General features: G+C 37.4%; 1 protein-coding gene across 2 annotated transcripts; it reads left to right on the plus strand.

Annotated features, from left to right (window-relative positions):
* Nucleotides 1-237: 237 nt before the first annotated feature.
* Nucleotides 238-12,855, plus strand: LOC149616336 (gastric triacylglycerol lipase-like). 2 transcript variants are annotated; one of them, XM_089856675.1, is made up of 10 exons: nucleotides 238-371; nucleotides 1,143-1,299; nucleotides 1,765-1,972; nucleotides 4,630-4,744; nucleotides 5,553-5,706; nucleotides 6,783-6,869; nucleotides 9,496-9,651; nucleotides 11,173-11,244; nucleotides 11,339-11,401; nucleotides 12,546-12,855. In XM_089856675.1, the coding sequence occupies exons 2-10, from the start codon at nucleotides 1,147-1,149 to the stop codon at nucleotides 12,795-12,797; spliced, it is 1,260 nt and encodes a 419-aa protein (XP_089712801.1). In that variant the 5' UTR covers nucleotides 238-371; nucleotides 1,143-1,146; the 3' UTR covers nucleotides 12,798-12,855. The 2 variants fall into 2 exon arrangements, with proteins under 2 accessions (XP_089712801.1, XP_089712800.1); XM_089856674.1 differs by lacking the exon at nucleotides 238-371 and having other exon boundaries at nucleotides 1,045-1,299.
* The last annotated feature ends 4,271 nt before the right edge of the window (nucleotides 12,856-17,126 follow it).

Consider the following 17,126-nt stretch of genomic DNA (forward strand, 5'->3'; position numbering starts at 1 on the left):
TCCGATAAAAGAGATCCAAATACGCTAGATATGACTTCAAATAATAAGGATTGGCAACTTTGAAGCCTTATCATTTTGAAAATGGTCTACTATATTGTTGCTAGGACTACAATCGCTTAGTAGATAAGTAAGAACGTACTTTCTGTGACTAGAATTTCTTTATATCATGGCCCTACGCCGATTGAAGTGTTCTTAAGATCTGAAATACGGTATTTATGCCATTTAAAATTGATTAGAACCGAATATTTGTATGTAAAAACCAAAATATTTTAAATAAACGAAAGTTTAAGTTCACTGGACCCTTTTCAAAAGTCGTTGGCTAAATGGTCAACTATGTTTAACCATCTGGTTTTCTAAAAACGGAACTTCCGGTATGTGGATACAAAGACGTTAGAAATGCCTTCAAGTGAATTTGTACGAATGCTAACGCTGAAGCCCCATCTAATGTCTTAGGTTGTAAATACCTCAACATTTCCGTCGCCTGATAAATCACTTTCTGAAACCACCAGAATAATCACATAATCTCAAGGATTAGTAGCCACTTTAGCGTGTACAACCAAAGAAATGATTAATAGTTGGACGTTGGTCAAATTCCTTACAGTTTGTCAGAAATCTGTATAAAATCGGTCTTTAAAATCTAGAAATTCCAAAATATCACTTCAAAATCTAAATTCCCGAAATTTCAACCTTATAATCTAAAACCTCAAAAATCTTAACCTTATTTTTTCGAAAAATCCCGAAATCTTAACCTAAAATCCCATAATCCCACCTTAAAATGTAAAAATCCCGAAATATCAATATATACCTTGAACCTCAGAAGTACAATGTTATATTTGGAAATCACCGGCAAAGTTTCAAAAACCCATTAAAAAATCTCAGAATCTCATTAAAATTATAACTCGATATCTCATTACAAAAATCTCGAAATCGCATTAAAAAAAAATCACGAAATTTCCTTGAAAAACAAGTGATCTTATTATAAAGTTCAAAATCTCATTGTACATCTAAAATCTGAAAAGTTCGAACAAGATGTCAAGATTTTTCAAGTCTGTGGTGAAAACGTCAAAACCTTGTCGAAACCTCGCAATCTCTAAATCCCGTACACTTAAAGGCCTCTCAAAGAATTCATTTTTGTTTTTCAGATAAATGTGCCTGCTTGCAATGGATAGATCAAATAAAAAGAGTAATGTGTTGCAGTTTAGGTGGCCAAATACAATTATTACGTTACTGATTTTAAATCTGTGTTTCAACTGGATTCATGGAGCCTGTACTGGACATCCTCAATGCAACCTAACTACGGTAAGAACATGCAATACTCTCTAAATTCGTATGGGCCAGAAGAATATTTGCTACGAGCGCGTGACATTTATAAAACGGTAGAGGTGTATCTTGAGAGATTGGCCGAGATCAGAAAGCATCACCCATTGAAATTCACATCCGAAGCCTCTCCCAGCACATCGTTATGAAGGATTTTCGATTCCTGTCCGCCAGAAATATTAAAGTATAGAACTCCCTATCTAATGAGCTCTTGTCAAGGAAAGAAATAGTAGGTGACACCTTTTTTCTGTTTCGGCTTGGAAAAGAAAATTCTAATTGAAGACTCTTTAGCTGTGTCTCGATTCTGCGTTTAACAATGACGTACCATAATCCCCTACGTCAGGCCCATATACTTATGCACCAAATAATTTTGATATATTTCACATCAGTATAATAAAAAAATTACAGTTATTTCTTATTAAATGTAAATATATCATTGAACTTAAGGCGGAGCTGATAAAAATGTACGGCTATCCAGCTGAGGAACACCGTGTAAAAACTAGCGATGGATACGTCCTTGCACTTCAACGAATACCGCGTGGAATTCATGACGATAAGGCAATGGGTTATCAAGAAAGGCCACCGATCCTAATACTACATGGTTTATTAAGTAGCAGCACCTACTTCGTCGTGAATGGACCTGGTTACGCATTAGGTATTAACCTTTATACTTTCGAAAAAGCTGTTAACCATTCAAGTTAGTGAACAGAGGATTCCCTCCGCTAAAATAAAAGTTCCATTTTGTCGAGACGAGAAGGTTAAGCGCTTGAGAAAGAATGGTGGAAATAAATTTCTCGTGTCTTCGTTTTTAGCCACATCGATGATCGAAGATGAGGAATTTTTAAAAATAACTTATAAGTTCAAAACATTTCGTCATTAATGGGAAGATTTCAAATATTTGTAACATTTTACTTATGTTCGGGGCGTACGTTTCAAACTAAATATTGAAACAAAGATGTAACATCATAAAGTCTAACCTATAGCTGAACACAACCATATCTTACCTTAACAAACTAAAACATAACAAACCCAACCTAGACTAGCGTAATCGACGAGGGGTCGGACGTTTGTCAAAATCCCGTACAGTTCGTTTGAAATCTATGAAAATCTCTCTCGAAAATCTCGAAATCCCGAAATCTTACCCTTAAAATCTCAAAATCCCGAAATCTCACGTCAAAATCTGAAAATCCCAAAATCTCACGTGAAAGTGGGGTGGCGTAGCGGCTAGCGCTTTCGCCTCGCAGCAAGAGGATCCCGGGTTCGATCCCGGACTGTGGCACCGGGTGAAAATCTGGGAACAAATCCTTCTGCGTAGAGTTTGCAAGTTCTCTCCCCGCTTGTTAAAAGGAGTTTTCCTCCGCGGTCTAACCCGGTTTCTCCTTTCCATCAAAACTTGCAGAGGTTAACGGTAATAGTTAGTATAGGGCGCTGTAGGTTAGCTGTGGCATAGGGGCTAGCCACCACCCCTCTATGCATTGTAAAGGGACCCACCTGTAAATAAGCCACAGGCTTAGTGTGGAAATCCCGTCATAGTCAAAGCAAAAAAAAAAAAAATCTGAAAATCCCAAAATCCCCACCTCAAAATCTGAAAATCCCAAAATCACTACCTTAAAATCTGAAAATCCCGAAATCTTCACCTAAAATCCCGAAATCCCACATTAAAATCTAGAAATCCCGAAGTCTCACCCTAAAATATGAAAATCTGAAAATTCCCATGCTTACAATACACGTTTTGAATCTATTTAAGAGGGAAAGACACGAGGGTAAAACTCTGCCTTCCGTCTCGATTTTTTGCGCCTGCGCTATAATAGAGTACTGTCGATTTCAAATCCCGAAATCTCCTTCAAAATCTGAAAATCTTGTTTCAAATCCCGAAATCTCCTTCAAAATCTGAAAATCTTGTTTCAAATCCCGAAATCTCCTTCAAAATCTGAAAATCTTGTTTCAAATCCCGAAATCTCCTTCAAAATCTGAAAATCCTGAACAAAATCCCGAAATCTCCTTCAAAATCTGAAAATCCTGAACAAAATCCCGAAATCTTAAAATCTTGGAGTAGATTTCAAGATTTCTAAAATCTCAGCCAGAATCTCAAAATCTGGGGAAAATCTCAAAAACTTGGTCAAAATCTTGAAATCTCAAAATCCCGTACACTAAAATGCCGAACGTCCGACCCCTCGGTAATCGATCAGCACGTAAAGTAATGGATCCTTACCTAGCGTAGTCGAGCCTTACCTAGCATAGTCGAACCTCACCTAGCATAGTCGAACCTCACCTAGCATAGTCGAACCTCACCTAGCATAGTCGAACCTCACCTAGCATAGTCGAACCTTACCTAGCATAGTCGAACCTTACCTAGCATAGTCGAACCTTACCTAGCATAGTCGAACCTTACCTAGCATAGTCGAACCTTACCTAGCATAGTCGAACCTTACCTAGCATAGTCGAACCTTACCTAGCATAGTCGAACCTCACCTAGCATAGTCGAACCTCACCTAGCATAGTCGAACCTCACCTAGCATAGTCGAACCTCACCTAGCATAGTCGAACCTCACCTAGCATAGTCGAACCTCACCTAGCATAGTCGAACCTCACCTAGCATAGTCGAACCTCACCTAGCATAGTCGAACCTCACCTAGCATAATCGAACCTCACCTAGCATAATCGAACCTCACCTAGCATAATCGAACCTCACCTAGCATAATCGAACCTCACCTAGCATAATCGAACCTCACCTAGCATAATCGAACCTCACCTAGCATAATCGAACCTCACCTAGCATAATCGAACCTCACCTAGCATAATCGAACCTCACCTAGCATAATCGAACCTCACCTAGCATAATCGAACCTCACCTAGCATAATCGAACCTCACCTAGCATAATCGAACCTCACCTAGCATAATCGAACCTCACCTAGCATAATCGAACCTCACCTAGCATAATCGAACCTCACCTAGCATAGTCGAACCTCACCTAGCATAGTCGAACCTCACCTAGCATAGTCGAACCTCACCTAGCATAGTCGAACCTCACCTAGCATAGTCGAACCTCACCTAGCATAGTCGAACCTCACCTAGCATAGTCGAACCTCACCTAGCATAGTCGAACCTCACCTAGCATAGTCGAACCTCACCTAGCATAGTCGAACCTCACCTAGCATAGTCGAACCTTTACTAGAAAGAAACCCAACCTCGCTTCGTAAGAAACCGAACCACGCCTAGTAAGAACCCAACCTCGCCTAGCGGGAACCTAACCTTACCTATAGCAGTTGCAGAACCGAAACTAATTTTATCGTTTTCAAATTCTTGCACAGCATTAGTTCTTGCCGACGCTGGTTATGATGTTTGGCTCGGAAATGACCGAAGTAACTTTTACTCTAGGAAAAATGTCTACTATAAAGTGAACAATCCCAAATTTTGGAGGTTCAGGTAATCACAGTAGACTAAGTATTCGGTAACATGGTGGCAGCTATAGTTTCGATTGCCAATACCATAATTTATAAAAGCAATTTTAGGGTTAGAGCATCTAGGCCCATGCATGTCGATTTTTACGTGGGGAAATATCCAGTTTCATAGAGGAAATATTTTTACCCTTTGTGTGTACGAGGTGGCGCTTTAATGACCGTTGCGACCGGGGCCTTCCATAAACTATCGATGACATTTTAGGGGCCAATTATAAAACTTTTATGAAAGAGAAAGGTTTCACCTTTAAATTAACGTAACTTTTTAGGGGCTATTCACTTTTTATTGAATCTATTGGTTAGATTGTATGGACAAAAAAAGTAATTATGAGATTTTAACATCGTTGTTTTTTTAGTAAAACAAAACTTCTTGAAGTTGCTAATTCACAGTTTTCATATACCATTAGAGGATTTTTTACCTCTTCAAAACCTTTCATTTTTTTAACCTTAACATTTTTATCCTTTACTTCTTTGGAATGATTGTTTAATAAAGGTCTTCGGAAATTTTCAAAAACATTTTTTAACTATCCGCGACCTCGGCTTCACCGCTCTACGTCTATACCTTGCCCTAATATTGTAGCAGTCGACGGGGTCATGAGGCTGAACTTGTTTATTTTACGGTGCTGAAAGCGCCACCAAGCGGGAAAACACGGCGAACTAAATTAGTCAAATAAATCTTCTCGCTTCGCTACATGCATGGGCCTAGATATCTCGGAGACTCCGGTTAGAGCTGCACAATCTCATTGGCTTTTCTAAACAATAATGTTTATTTGAAGTGCTGACGACATTTTCTTAACGGATGTTCCAACAATGATCGACTACGTGTTAAGCCAGAAAACTCAAATCAAACAAATTTACATGATTGGCTATTCAATGGGGACTCTGAATATCATGGGATGTCTCTCTGGTCGCTCTGAATATAACAAAAAGGTAGGTTCTTGTAATATAGCGAACAAAATCAAAGTGTATTTAAACGATAGTTCAGTTACCACCTGAACAAAAACAAAGCACTACATTCAAACAATCGTCATTGATTATAATGAAGAATATATCTTTATATCTTCGACTATACAGTGTGTCGATACAGTGTGTTCCAAAATGGGTGGTAGGACCGAAGTACAATGAGTTCCACAGAGATGCCCTTTATTAAATTGGCCTTCTTTTTCAGTTTCTTAAATGAGGTGTCATCCGTTTGGCAATCTAATAATAACTTGTAAATGGTTACTCTTAGTGAAGTATGTCCGGAGCCTCCGAGATACCTAAGCCCGTGCGTGTCGATTTTTATGTGGGGAAATATCCAGTTTCATAGAGGAAATATTTTCACCCAATATGTGTACTAGATGGCGCTCTTTTTACAGTTGCGAAGGGGGTCTTCCATAAATTGTCGTTGATATTTTAGGGCCAATTATAAAACTTTTATGAAAGAGAAAGGTCTCACCCTTAAATTAACGTAATTGTTTTAGGGGCTATATATTTTTAATTGAATCTTTTGGTTAGATTGTGTGGGCAACAAAATTACGAGATTTTAACATTGTTGTTTTTTCAGTAAACTTCTTGAAGTTGCTAATTCATAGTTTTATTATAACATAAGAGGAATTTTTTAACTCCTTCATAACCTTTCATTTTTTTAACCTTAGCTTTTTTATCGTTTACTTGTTTGGCATGATTGTTTAATAAAGGCCTTCGGAAATTTTCTAAGCCATTTTTTTACTATCCGTGACCTCGGCTTCACCGCTTTACGTCTACGCCTTGCCCTAATATTTTAGCAGTCGACGGGGTCATGAGGCTGAATTTATTTTTATTTACTATACTAAAAGCGCCCCCAAGCGAACTAAATTAGCTTCGCGATAGGCACGGGCCTAGATCATCTCGGAGGCTCCGGTATGTCATATAATATTTTCGACTCAAAATCGCCCATAGAACATTCTGCACTTTAGCCTTACCACCCTTTTTGGAACGCTCACATGTATTCCGCTTTTCTTTAATAAGAAAACATACAATGTTAGGTGAAAAAGGCGTTTTTTCTGGCCCCAACATTGATTACAACAGGAGAACTCACGAAAACAGAGGAGGAGCTTGATGGATTTTCACAGGTTATATTTAAAGCTAAGCGCGGGTCCAGTGAATCCCCTGAAGCAGGGTTTATAAGTGCGCTTCCCTTACAAAAATCTTCTTAAGAACTCTTAAGAAAATTCCTTGGGAAATTTCTTTGGAAATCCTTAAGGCGTTCTTTAGGAAATTGGGGAATATTGGCCTCTTTTTCTTTGGAAATTACTTTGGAAATATCTTTGGAATTTTCTTGGGAAATATCTTTGGAATTTCCTTGCGAAATATCTTTGGAATTTTCTTGGGAAATATCTTTGGAATTTTCTTGGGAAATATCTTTGGAATTTTCTTGGGAAATATCTTTGAAATTTTCTTGGGAAATATCTTTGGAATTTTCTTGGGAAATATCTTTGGAATGTTCTTGGGAAATATCTTTGGAATTTCCTTGGGAAATATCTTTGGAATGTTCTTGGGAAATATCTTTGGAATTTCCTTGGGAAATATCTTTGGATTTTTCTTGGGAAATATCTTTGGAATTTCCTTGGGAAATATCTTTGGAATTTTCTTGGGAAATATCTTTGGAATTTTCTTGGGAAATATCTTTGGAATTATCTTGGGAAATATCTTTGGAATTCTCTTGGGAAATATCTTTGGAATGTTCTTGGGTAATATCTTTGGAATTTTCTTGAGAAATATATAGAGAAGTGGGTAAATTTATTTAGCCACTTGAAACGAGGATAGTTCTTACATGCAGAACCATATCCCAATACAGGAAGTGTAGTTCTTATACGCTGAACTACACCCCTTATAGAGAGGGAAGTTCTCGCATGCAGAGTGAAGTTGCTTTAAAAGTCAGACATTTAATCGACTTATTAAAAACATCCGTAAACGGCAGAAAGTTTTAAACCTTGTGCAATTGTATGGGGTACTAAGTGGGTTTTGGAGGCTTTAACGGCCAAGCAGTAGATACAGACGTCGTTGTTAAATTTAATAATGTATATTCACTGATAGTTTTTCGAGTATCAGAAACGCGTTTAACCTAATTTCCTCTACAATGTTTTTAAAAAAATATTTATTTTGGACTCTAATTACGCTCGAAATAAAGATAAAACATGCCATAAGAGAATTAAGCAAAAATTCCGACTGACAGCTTAGATTCCCTGTAAATCTAAACATAACGATTTTAATTACTCTTATTTTACTTTTAATCTATTTTATCCTTTACATAAACACCTCACGGATTATTGAAGGCAAAAAAATATAATAAAAAAATAGGTAAATGTAACATTCCATTTCAGCGCTTGCCTAGCCTTAGCTACGGGACAAGCCTTCGTGAAACGTTTTTAATTTTTTTAACCATCAAGTTAATGTCTATCTAGGAAAACTTTAGCTAAACAATTTGGGTAAAAATATTTTGAGATAATTATATGTAAAGCATAATTGCAATATATCTGGCCCTTTGAAATTAATCTCTTGAATTCCAAACGAATTTCGTTGGAAGATAAACCCTAGATCTTCTCTGGAAAACCAACCCTAGAGCTTCATTGGACATTTATCTCAATAATGCTAACGAATTTCTTTTGGAAATAAACCATGGACCTTCTTTGGAAATTGATCTGAAGAATTCTAAAGAATTTCGTTGGAAAATATTCCCTAGACATTCTTTGGAAATTTATCTCAAGCATTTCTAAAGAACCTCTTTGGAAAACAACCCCTAGACCTACTTTGGAAATTTATCCCTAGAATTCCTAAATAATTTCGTTACAAAATAATACCAAGAAATTCTTTGGAAATTTATCTCTAGACTTCCAAAAGAGTTTCTTTAGAAAGTAATCCCAAGACATTCTTTTGAAATTTATCTCTAGAATTCCTAAAGAATTTCTTTCGAAAATAATCCCAAGACCCTCTTAGGAAATTTATCTCTAGAATTCCTAAAGAATTTCTTTAGAAAATAGTACCTAGACCTTCTTAGGAAATTCATCTTTAGAATTCCTAAAGAATTTCTTTAGAAAATAGTCCCAAGACATTCTTTGGAAATTTATCTCCAGAATTCCTAAAGAATTTCTTTAGAAAATAATCCCTAGACCTTCTTAGGAAATTTATCTTTAGAATTCCTAACGAATTTCTTTAGAAAATAATCCCAAGACATTCTTTGGAAATTTATCTCTAGAATACCTAAAGAATTTCTTTAGAAAATAATCCCTAGACCTTCTTAGGAAATTTATCTTTAGAATTCCTAAAGAATTTCTTTAGAAAATAATCCCTAGACCTTCTTAGGAAATTTATCTTTAGAATTCCTAAAGAATTTCTTTAGAAAATAATCCCTAGACCTTCTTAGGAAATTTATCTTTAGAATTCCTAAAGATTTTCTTTAGAAAATAATCCCAAGCCATTCTTTGGAAATTTATCTCAAGAATTCTTTAGGAAATTCCATGGAAGTCTTTGGAAATAGTTTCTTTGGAAAATGATCCCAAGGGCTCCGTAGGGTTCCAAAGAAATTCCTTTAGAACTCTTAAGAAGATTTTTGTAAGGGTTATAAACCCCGCCCACTAACATTCTCCAAGCTAAACCCGGAGTTCAAGAGGAAAGTCTACTTGCAGGGGATCCACTGGACCCACAGTTTGGTTAAACGAAACTAAACTTAAAAGCAACTATTTGACTGAATTGTTATAGCTCTTATTCGCAACGTTTTATCCACTGCATGATGTCTTCCCTACCCCCGGAAGTTACCAAAACGCTAAAGCCGAAGGATTTTGTTCAAACGAAACTACGAAGAGTATTTGCTCATCAATCGAATTAGGCCTGATTGAGAGCAAGTACATCAATCAGGTAATTTAATTAACATCTTCTCAATTCTCCACACTGTCAAAGTTAAATTAAAAACCCTTTGTTTTGACACGATTTTTACGTTTGTAGTTTGTACTTAAGTTTTTAAGAATTATTCATAAAAGGTTTGAATTCAAAAAATAACAACATAAGTTCGTAAACATAAGGAGAGACAACATACCTGAGCTCGTACCTTTACTCATAGAGTCTTTATCTTAGGAGGAGCAGTAAGCGAGTCAGTTTTCATCCCCCGCGAACCGATCACAGTCAAAGGCAATTTTAGAAAAAAAAATCGCTGTCCTATACAGTACTTACGAGAGGTATTTCTGTGGGTGCTTTCGTAACCTGTCGGTAAGCCGCGTGTGCTTTTTATTTAATGGCTAACCTTCACTGTCGGTGGTCGAATTTCGTAGCATTGACCAGTGATAGATTTAATTTTAGAAGTTGGAATGGAGAACGTCTAGTATTTACTTCAGTCCGACTCATAGCCCAGTAAAGAGCCTCTCCCTCCAACACGTAACGAAAGTTTAAATTATCTTATTGTCTCACTTAAACTACGTTTTGATGACGTTGCTGACGGGGACGGCGAAAAATACGTAATTCCTTTTTACCTCTGTGGCTATGACCCGCCTTCTCTTTCATACCCCTCCCTCCCGTGGAAGGGGTCCGGGACTTTGACGCGCGTCCACATTACTCTGTTCTCCATTCCTACTTCTAAAATTAGATCTATCCCTACATTGACAGAACAGCTCTCCGTAAAGGGGGCGGTAACCTCGTAAGTCTCTTTTAGCATCTCCAATATGAGATTTTATGGTTCTGACCTTGGGCTACTCCCGACCAGTGGCTCGAGCTGATCGGGACGCGGGGAGAAACATATTGTACAGTGGAAGGCTTGCGCTGACCGCTCCTCTTACAATACGGCCTCCATGTTTTTACGGATGTGTGGGGGTGTACTTTGTACGGCTCACACAATAAACCTTTATGCGTGTCGGGTGTCTTTGTTGCACTGAGATGTTGCAGAGTTAGGTTCAATTCAGCTCGGTGCGAAATAAGTAAGCTGATTTCTGCACTCTTAACGGGTCATTATCAAACAGCCGTTCAAATATATCTATTTTTTGTGCCTATTGGATAAAATATCTTCAGGTTAGAATGATTTAAATCAGAGCTGACCAGATATTATAACACAAAACCTTGGAGTAGGCAGCAGTGGTTTGGAGTAGCAATCCAAAGCACCTTAATTAGGGAATTCTGTTTTGGGAAATGGTCTTCCATTTTACATGTGTTAGAACTAGCTTCCATTTTTAAGACAAGAAGATGCAGAATCGTAACACCCTATCAAAGCGCCGAGGATGCTGGCAAGACTTAGTTGCCGTTGATGGGGTGCAAAAGTATAGATATTACAGCTCCATCACACTCTCTCCTACAATTCTAAATTTGTAGCGTTTTGGATAATTTAAATGGACAATCAAATAGTTTCATTGTAATTATCAATATTCATTCATAGCTTCATATTATCATTTTTAGTCATGGACACCAGTATATTGGTCGACATATCCGGCTGGAAGCTCAACTTACGTCTTTGACCATTTCATTCAAGTAAATTGATAATTCTTATTAAAACAAAACTTCCCATAATAGAAATAATTCATAGAAAACCTACTCTGATATCACGACAATTATATAATTACAGATCTTGAAAGCTAAGAAGCTCGTCAGGTATCGGTACACTGAAGATAAATATAACAGAAATCCAGTAAGACTATACTGACTACAGTTGTCAGAAATCTTATAGTGAGCATAAATTTCTTCATATTAACCATGAATAATCAATTTCAGTTCTGATACCCCTCTTGTAAATAAACAATTTGAATTGAATTGAATACAGAATTGAGTACATGAAGAAACATCCTTTGTTAAATTATGGTTCACCCTTGGTCGCGGCTTATAATTTTGTGTTCACACTTCATTTATACATCAGAAGACCCTACCTATCATCGATTTATACGTGGAGATGGACCTGCTTTCCAATCACTTTTTGGACAGTTCAAAACCCTGAAAAACAAGATTTTCTATATCAGACACCCTTGAAGAAAGAGTTAAACGAAAGATAATTGTGAGGCAATCTCCCAGAATACCACGCGATTCGGTAGGGGCGTGATAAGTGCTTCCGCTAAGCGGGGATTTCGAAAAGAATTTGCATTTATTTGCGCGAGGCCTAGCTTATATTTTTAATTTAAATACTGAAACGCTGAGGATGCTGGGAGAACTTCTTTGCCGTTGATCGGGGTACAGAGGCCAATATTATTGATTTCAGCTCTATCTCCCCCAAAAGCTGCCTTGAGCGTCTTTATCTTCAAAACCCGCTCAAACCCACAGGACATGATAAAATGGTAGTAATGCAGTAACATACCATTTCATAAATTACACGCAGAGGAAACACCACATAGGGAAGCTCGCCATACATTATTTCCCTCGCGCCAACAGGCATCGCCAGACGTCGGCCGAATTCACTACTCGCGGGAGGCTAGACAATTTGCACTTATTCCAGTGGTGCTTCTTGGTGCGAGGGCTCCAGTGGTGCTCCTTGGTGCGAGGGCTCCAGTGATGCTTCTTGGTGCGAGGGCTCCAGTGGTGCTTCTTGGTGCGAGGGCTCCAGTGGTGCTTCTTGGTGCGAGGGAAGTATACAAAGATAGAAACCTCCCCTCTTGTGTGTTTGCTTCTCTTCAGGAACAAATGGAATGGTCTATTCAGAACTAATTTATGGTTAATATGAATAAATTCATGTGTTACGATAATTTATTTTATTTACTCGATATAATACCATTTTTAATATACAATAGAACAATAATAATTCTTTATTATTGATAACATTTGTTAATTATAATCATATATTTTAGGCGGTATTTTTCCCGGAGACAGAATACGATGTCCAAGCCATCAATACCCCAATTACTCTGTTTTTCAGCAAATCAGATGGTTTCGCGACAGAAGATGTTGTAGGGTTTGTCAAGAAACAATTGGGTGACAACGTAGTAGGCGAGTATGCGGTTGACGAGTTGATTCATGCTGATTTTGTTTATTCGCATCGGGCGAAAGAAGTAGTTTACGATGTTATAATTAAAATTCTTAAATCTGATTCCCGCAAGTAGTTCTTGTCAAATACACGGGCTGAAAACACAATAAAGTTTATACTTGCATTGCATTGTACTTACGGTTACAGATTTTCTTTACTAAACATGTTACAACCACATATGTGACTCAAGAACATGTGACTAAAAATCGTGAGTTTTCACGACCTTTTGCAATTTTTAATAGAAAAAAAATTGGAAACCAAAAATATTATCTCTCCGAGGAGGACTATCTACCATCTTATTTACCTGAAAGAGGAAATATTGCTCTTTATTTATTGATAGCAATTGCACGCCTAAAATTTAAAACGATAAATTATTCAAGCGTTAATGAAATTCCTATTCACAACTCGGTTAGCGTGTAATCAATTTCTTAATTATACTTCAAAAGTATTCTTAGTATGACAGCATGATTGCTAACGTTTGTCCATTAGTAAATCTGAGTAGTCTCTAGAATTTGCATATCTATCTAGATACGACATAGTAAGCTATGGAAAATGCACAACAGAATGGAAGCAATTGCCCGATTAAACCTATAACTATGGCGTTCAAGTTGCGTTCATGATTCTCGTTTCTATTAAAGGACTCATTTATTCAAATGTGTATTTAGCTCTCTGCACACTCTGAACCGTTAAGTCCATTTCAGAGAATGTTGGGATCTGCGTTTAGGCTATAAAGGGTGTATTCTTTGGGTCAGACTGGGTGAAAAGTGTCAGAGAATGTTGGGATCTGCGTTTAGGCTATAAAGGGTGTATTCATTGGGTCAGACTGGGTGAAAAGTGTCAACGTTCAGTTTCGGAGGTACGGCCCCCAAACAAGGAAATTGGCACACATGTGGAGTAACAATTCAGAGTGCTTATCTTGTTTAGACAATTTCAATAGTTTCCAATCTAAGAACGTTCTCAAGCCTTATGTGGAAGAAGTGTACTTTTAAAGGTACATACCGAGAGGTAAAAAAATCTTCCTTATTCTATCTAATTAAAGCAAGATTTCGACTATATGTCGTATTACGGTATGCATAGCAATTATTTATTCTGTTTATTACAAACCCTTCAAACACCTTTTGTTAACTTCATTTAATTTTTTTGGAAGTAAAAATTACACAATAGGTAACAAAAAACCAACAATTAATATTTCTGCGAGACTAATTTTATCCGTTTAATACACAGAGACCAAGAATTTCACTGTATTCTTTAGTTTTAATTCTTGCTTTTAACAATTAAAACCGCATTACACGTATGGGTCACCCTTTTGGAATGTGGAACAAGGTATTTTAGGGTCAACGAACGAACGGTACCAAGGTGGTGAAGTAACTACTTCTAGTGGGTGTTGCAGACATTTAGCTCGTGTTAGTTACCTAAGAGCTACTTATAAATTTAAAAACTTGAAGTATTTAAAACCTTAAAGTCTAATTAGTACCGGTTCTTTATTTAGTTTTATGAAGTAAACGTGCGTAATAAATTAAAACGAATCTTAATTTCATTTTTTTTTCACTTTTTTAACTACTGTCTTCCTCAGGTTAATTTATTAAGCACAAAGTTCGTTTTGCCAACTTACATATCTTTAGGTCAATTTTTAAGGTTTCTAATTTTTTCCAAACATTCAAATTAAGACAAGTGCAGCTGTCTAACCAGCTATATTATCATTTTTACACTTTATATGTTTGATCCTAACCTATTGGGGTTTTTACACTTTTTATCACTTATTGGTCCTCCAATCCGAATGTAACATTTTTTAATGTCTTTGATTATTTACGAATAATGTTCAATCTTGGATTTTTTAGAGCTAATGAATTTTGCATAGTAATTCACATTAGTGTAATTTCTATTTCAAAGCTTACATAATTTTCAAAAATATAATAGTTTGTTATGTAAGGATAATCTTTATAAACGGCCAGCACCAAGGTTGATGAGATCTTCATTATTGACGACAACGACCTGGTGAAACGGATAAGGTCATATATCTCAACGACGAGGTCCAAGGGTGATACTGATAAGGTCATCCTTATCAACGACGACGTCCAAGGGTGATACTGATAAGGTCATCCTTATCAACAACGACGTCCAAGGGTGATACTGATAAGGACATCCTTCTCAACGACGAGGTCCAAAAGTGATACTGATAAGGTCATCCTTCTCAATGACCAGGTCCCAGGGCGATATTGATAAGGTCATCCTTATCAACGACCGGCCAATAGTGATACTGATAAGGTCATCCTAATCAACGGCCAGGGCCAATGGTGATACTGATAAGGTCATCCTTATCAACGACCAGGGCCAATGGTGATACTGATAAGGTCATCCTTATCAACGACCAGGGCCAATGGTGATACTGATAAGGTCATCCTTATCAACGACCAGGGCCAATGGTGATACTGATAAGGTCATCCTTATTAACGACCAGGGCCAATGGTCATACTGATAAGGTCATCCTTATCAACGACCAGGGCCAATGGTCATACTGATAAGGTCATCCTTATCAACGACCAGGGCCAATGGTCATACTGATAAGGTCATCCTTATCAACGACCAGGGCCAATGGTCATACTGATAAGGTCATCCTTATCAACGACCAGGGCCAATGGTCATACTGATAAGGTCATCCTTATCAACGACCAGGGCCAATGGTCATACTGATAAGGTCATCCTTATCAACGACCAGGGCCAATGGTCATACTGATAAGGTCATCCTTATCAACGACCAGGGCCAATGGTCATACTGATAAGGTCATCCTTATCAACGACCAGGGCCAATGGTCATACTGATAAGGACATCCTTATCAACGACCAGGGCCAATGGTCATACTGATAAGGTCATCCTTATCAACGACCAGGGCCAATGGTCATACTGATAAGGTCATCCTTATCAACGACCAGGGCCAATGGTGATACTGATAAGGTCATCCTTATCAACGACCAGGGCCAATGGTGATACTGATAAGGTCATCCTTATCAACGACCACGGCCAAGGGTGATTAGTTCATCCTTATCAACGACCAGAGGCGATCGTGATAACATGTTTCTTATCAACGACCAGGACCATTTTGATGTTATCGCCCATTGCTTCTCGTCCATGTTCGAACCTAAACAGTTTTTCAAGACAGGGTGTATTAATTTTTGTGGTTTACAGATGATGGGTTCAACAAGAGTACTTTTAATGATCAAAGGGGCTAAATATTATACAACTTAGATGTTTTTCAAGATTTAGTATAGGTGTGTCATTTATAGGGTGTTATTAGAAAACTGGCATAGTTCTACTAAATTTTCTGAAACCTTTCAAAATCGTTCGACCTGAAATTATTTTTATTCACTTTTCGGTATCAACAGAGAATGTGGACATATCAAACTTCTAATTGTTTGACACTTTGCCGTCCAGACCATTGTTTTCTAGTCATGATTTGAGTGTTTTATTAATGACTCCTTAGTTTAACTACCATTATCTTTCAGTTTCTTAATTAAATTAACTTGAAAACAGTGGCATATTTTTGGTTGTTTTGAATTGGATCAAATGACTGACTTTATATGCAGTTTCACACTGCATGCGAGACCTGCCCTCGCTATAAGGGGAGTAGTTTTATATGTAAGAACTGCCCGTCCTGTGTTGGGATTACGTTTTGCATGTGAGAACTACCCTCTTTGCTAGAGGGGTAGTTCTCAAGGCGGAAACTGTCCGTGAATACTGCTTCATCTATGTAACGCTTTTTCTACTACCAAAGGCCTATGGCTGCCAAGTGTTTGAATTCCTACTACTACTATTTAAAGTTTAAGGTCTAGGGTATTAAAATGCAGTGGCGTCGCTAGGCCTTTTTAGGGGGCCTATAGCCCCCCCCCCAAATTCAAAACTTCCCCCCCCCCCAAAATATCCGTAAACCCTACCAAAAAATTACTCTTAGCACCCTAAAATCTGTAGCAATGTGTAAAAAATTATAATGATAGATTCTGCAGAGATGAATTTCAATATCAAACAGTACAATTTTGAAGAAAAGAACAGATGGAGACATGTAAAATGTTTCATGTTCTTTCGAAAGGAGTCCCAAGCTAACCAAAACTAAAAATAAACTTAAGACGAGTGAAAATCCTTCATAATCGGTTCCATTTTTATCAAAAAAAGGTTGTATATCTTTAAAATACGAATAATTTCACCTTGACACAAAATTACGTAGTTTTAAAGGTCTACACATTTTCCAATGAACACGTTATGCGTTTTTTTACTAAATTCTTATTATAACTAGTCTGCCCAGATTTGCCCCCCCCCAAATTTCAAACCCTGGCGACGCTACTGTTAAAATGACTAAACTTCATATTTGCCATACTTCGAATCTTGTTTGTTGAAACAATTAAAATATTACGA

Source organism: Phalangium opilio, unplaced genomic scaffold (assembly GCF_054372755.1).
Source record: "Phalangium opilio isolate 3A_F unplaced genomic scaffold, DU_Popi_V2 ptg000217l_1, whole genome shotgun sequence".
Taxonomy (NCBI): Eukaryota; Metazoa; Arthropoda; class Arachnida; order Opiliones; family Phalangiidae; genus Phalangium; species Phalangium opilio.

Coding starts and splice junctions, on each gene's coding strand:
- LOC149616336 (XM_089856675.1), top strand. CDS start 1,147: ATGTGCCTGCTTGCAATGGATAGATCAAATAAAAAGAGTAATGTGTTG. Junction 1,300..1,764: donor CTCAATGCAACCTAACTACG/GTAAGAACATGC, acceptor ATTGAACTTAAG/GCGGAGCTGATAAAAATGTA. Junction 1,973..4,629: donor TGGACCTGGTTACGCATTAG/GTATTAACCTTT, acceptor ATTCTTGCACAG/CATTAGTTCTTGCCGACGCT.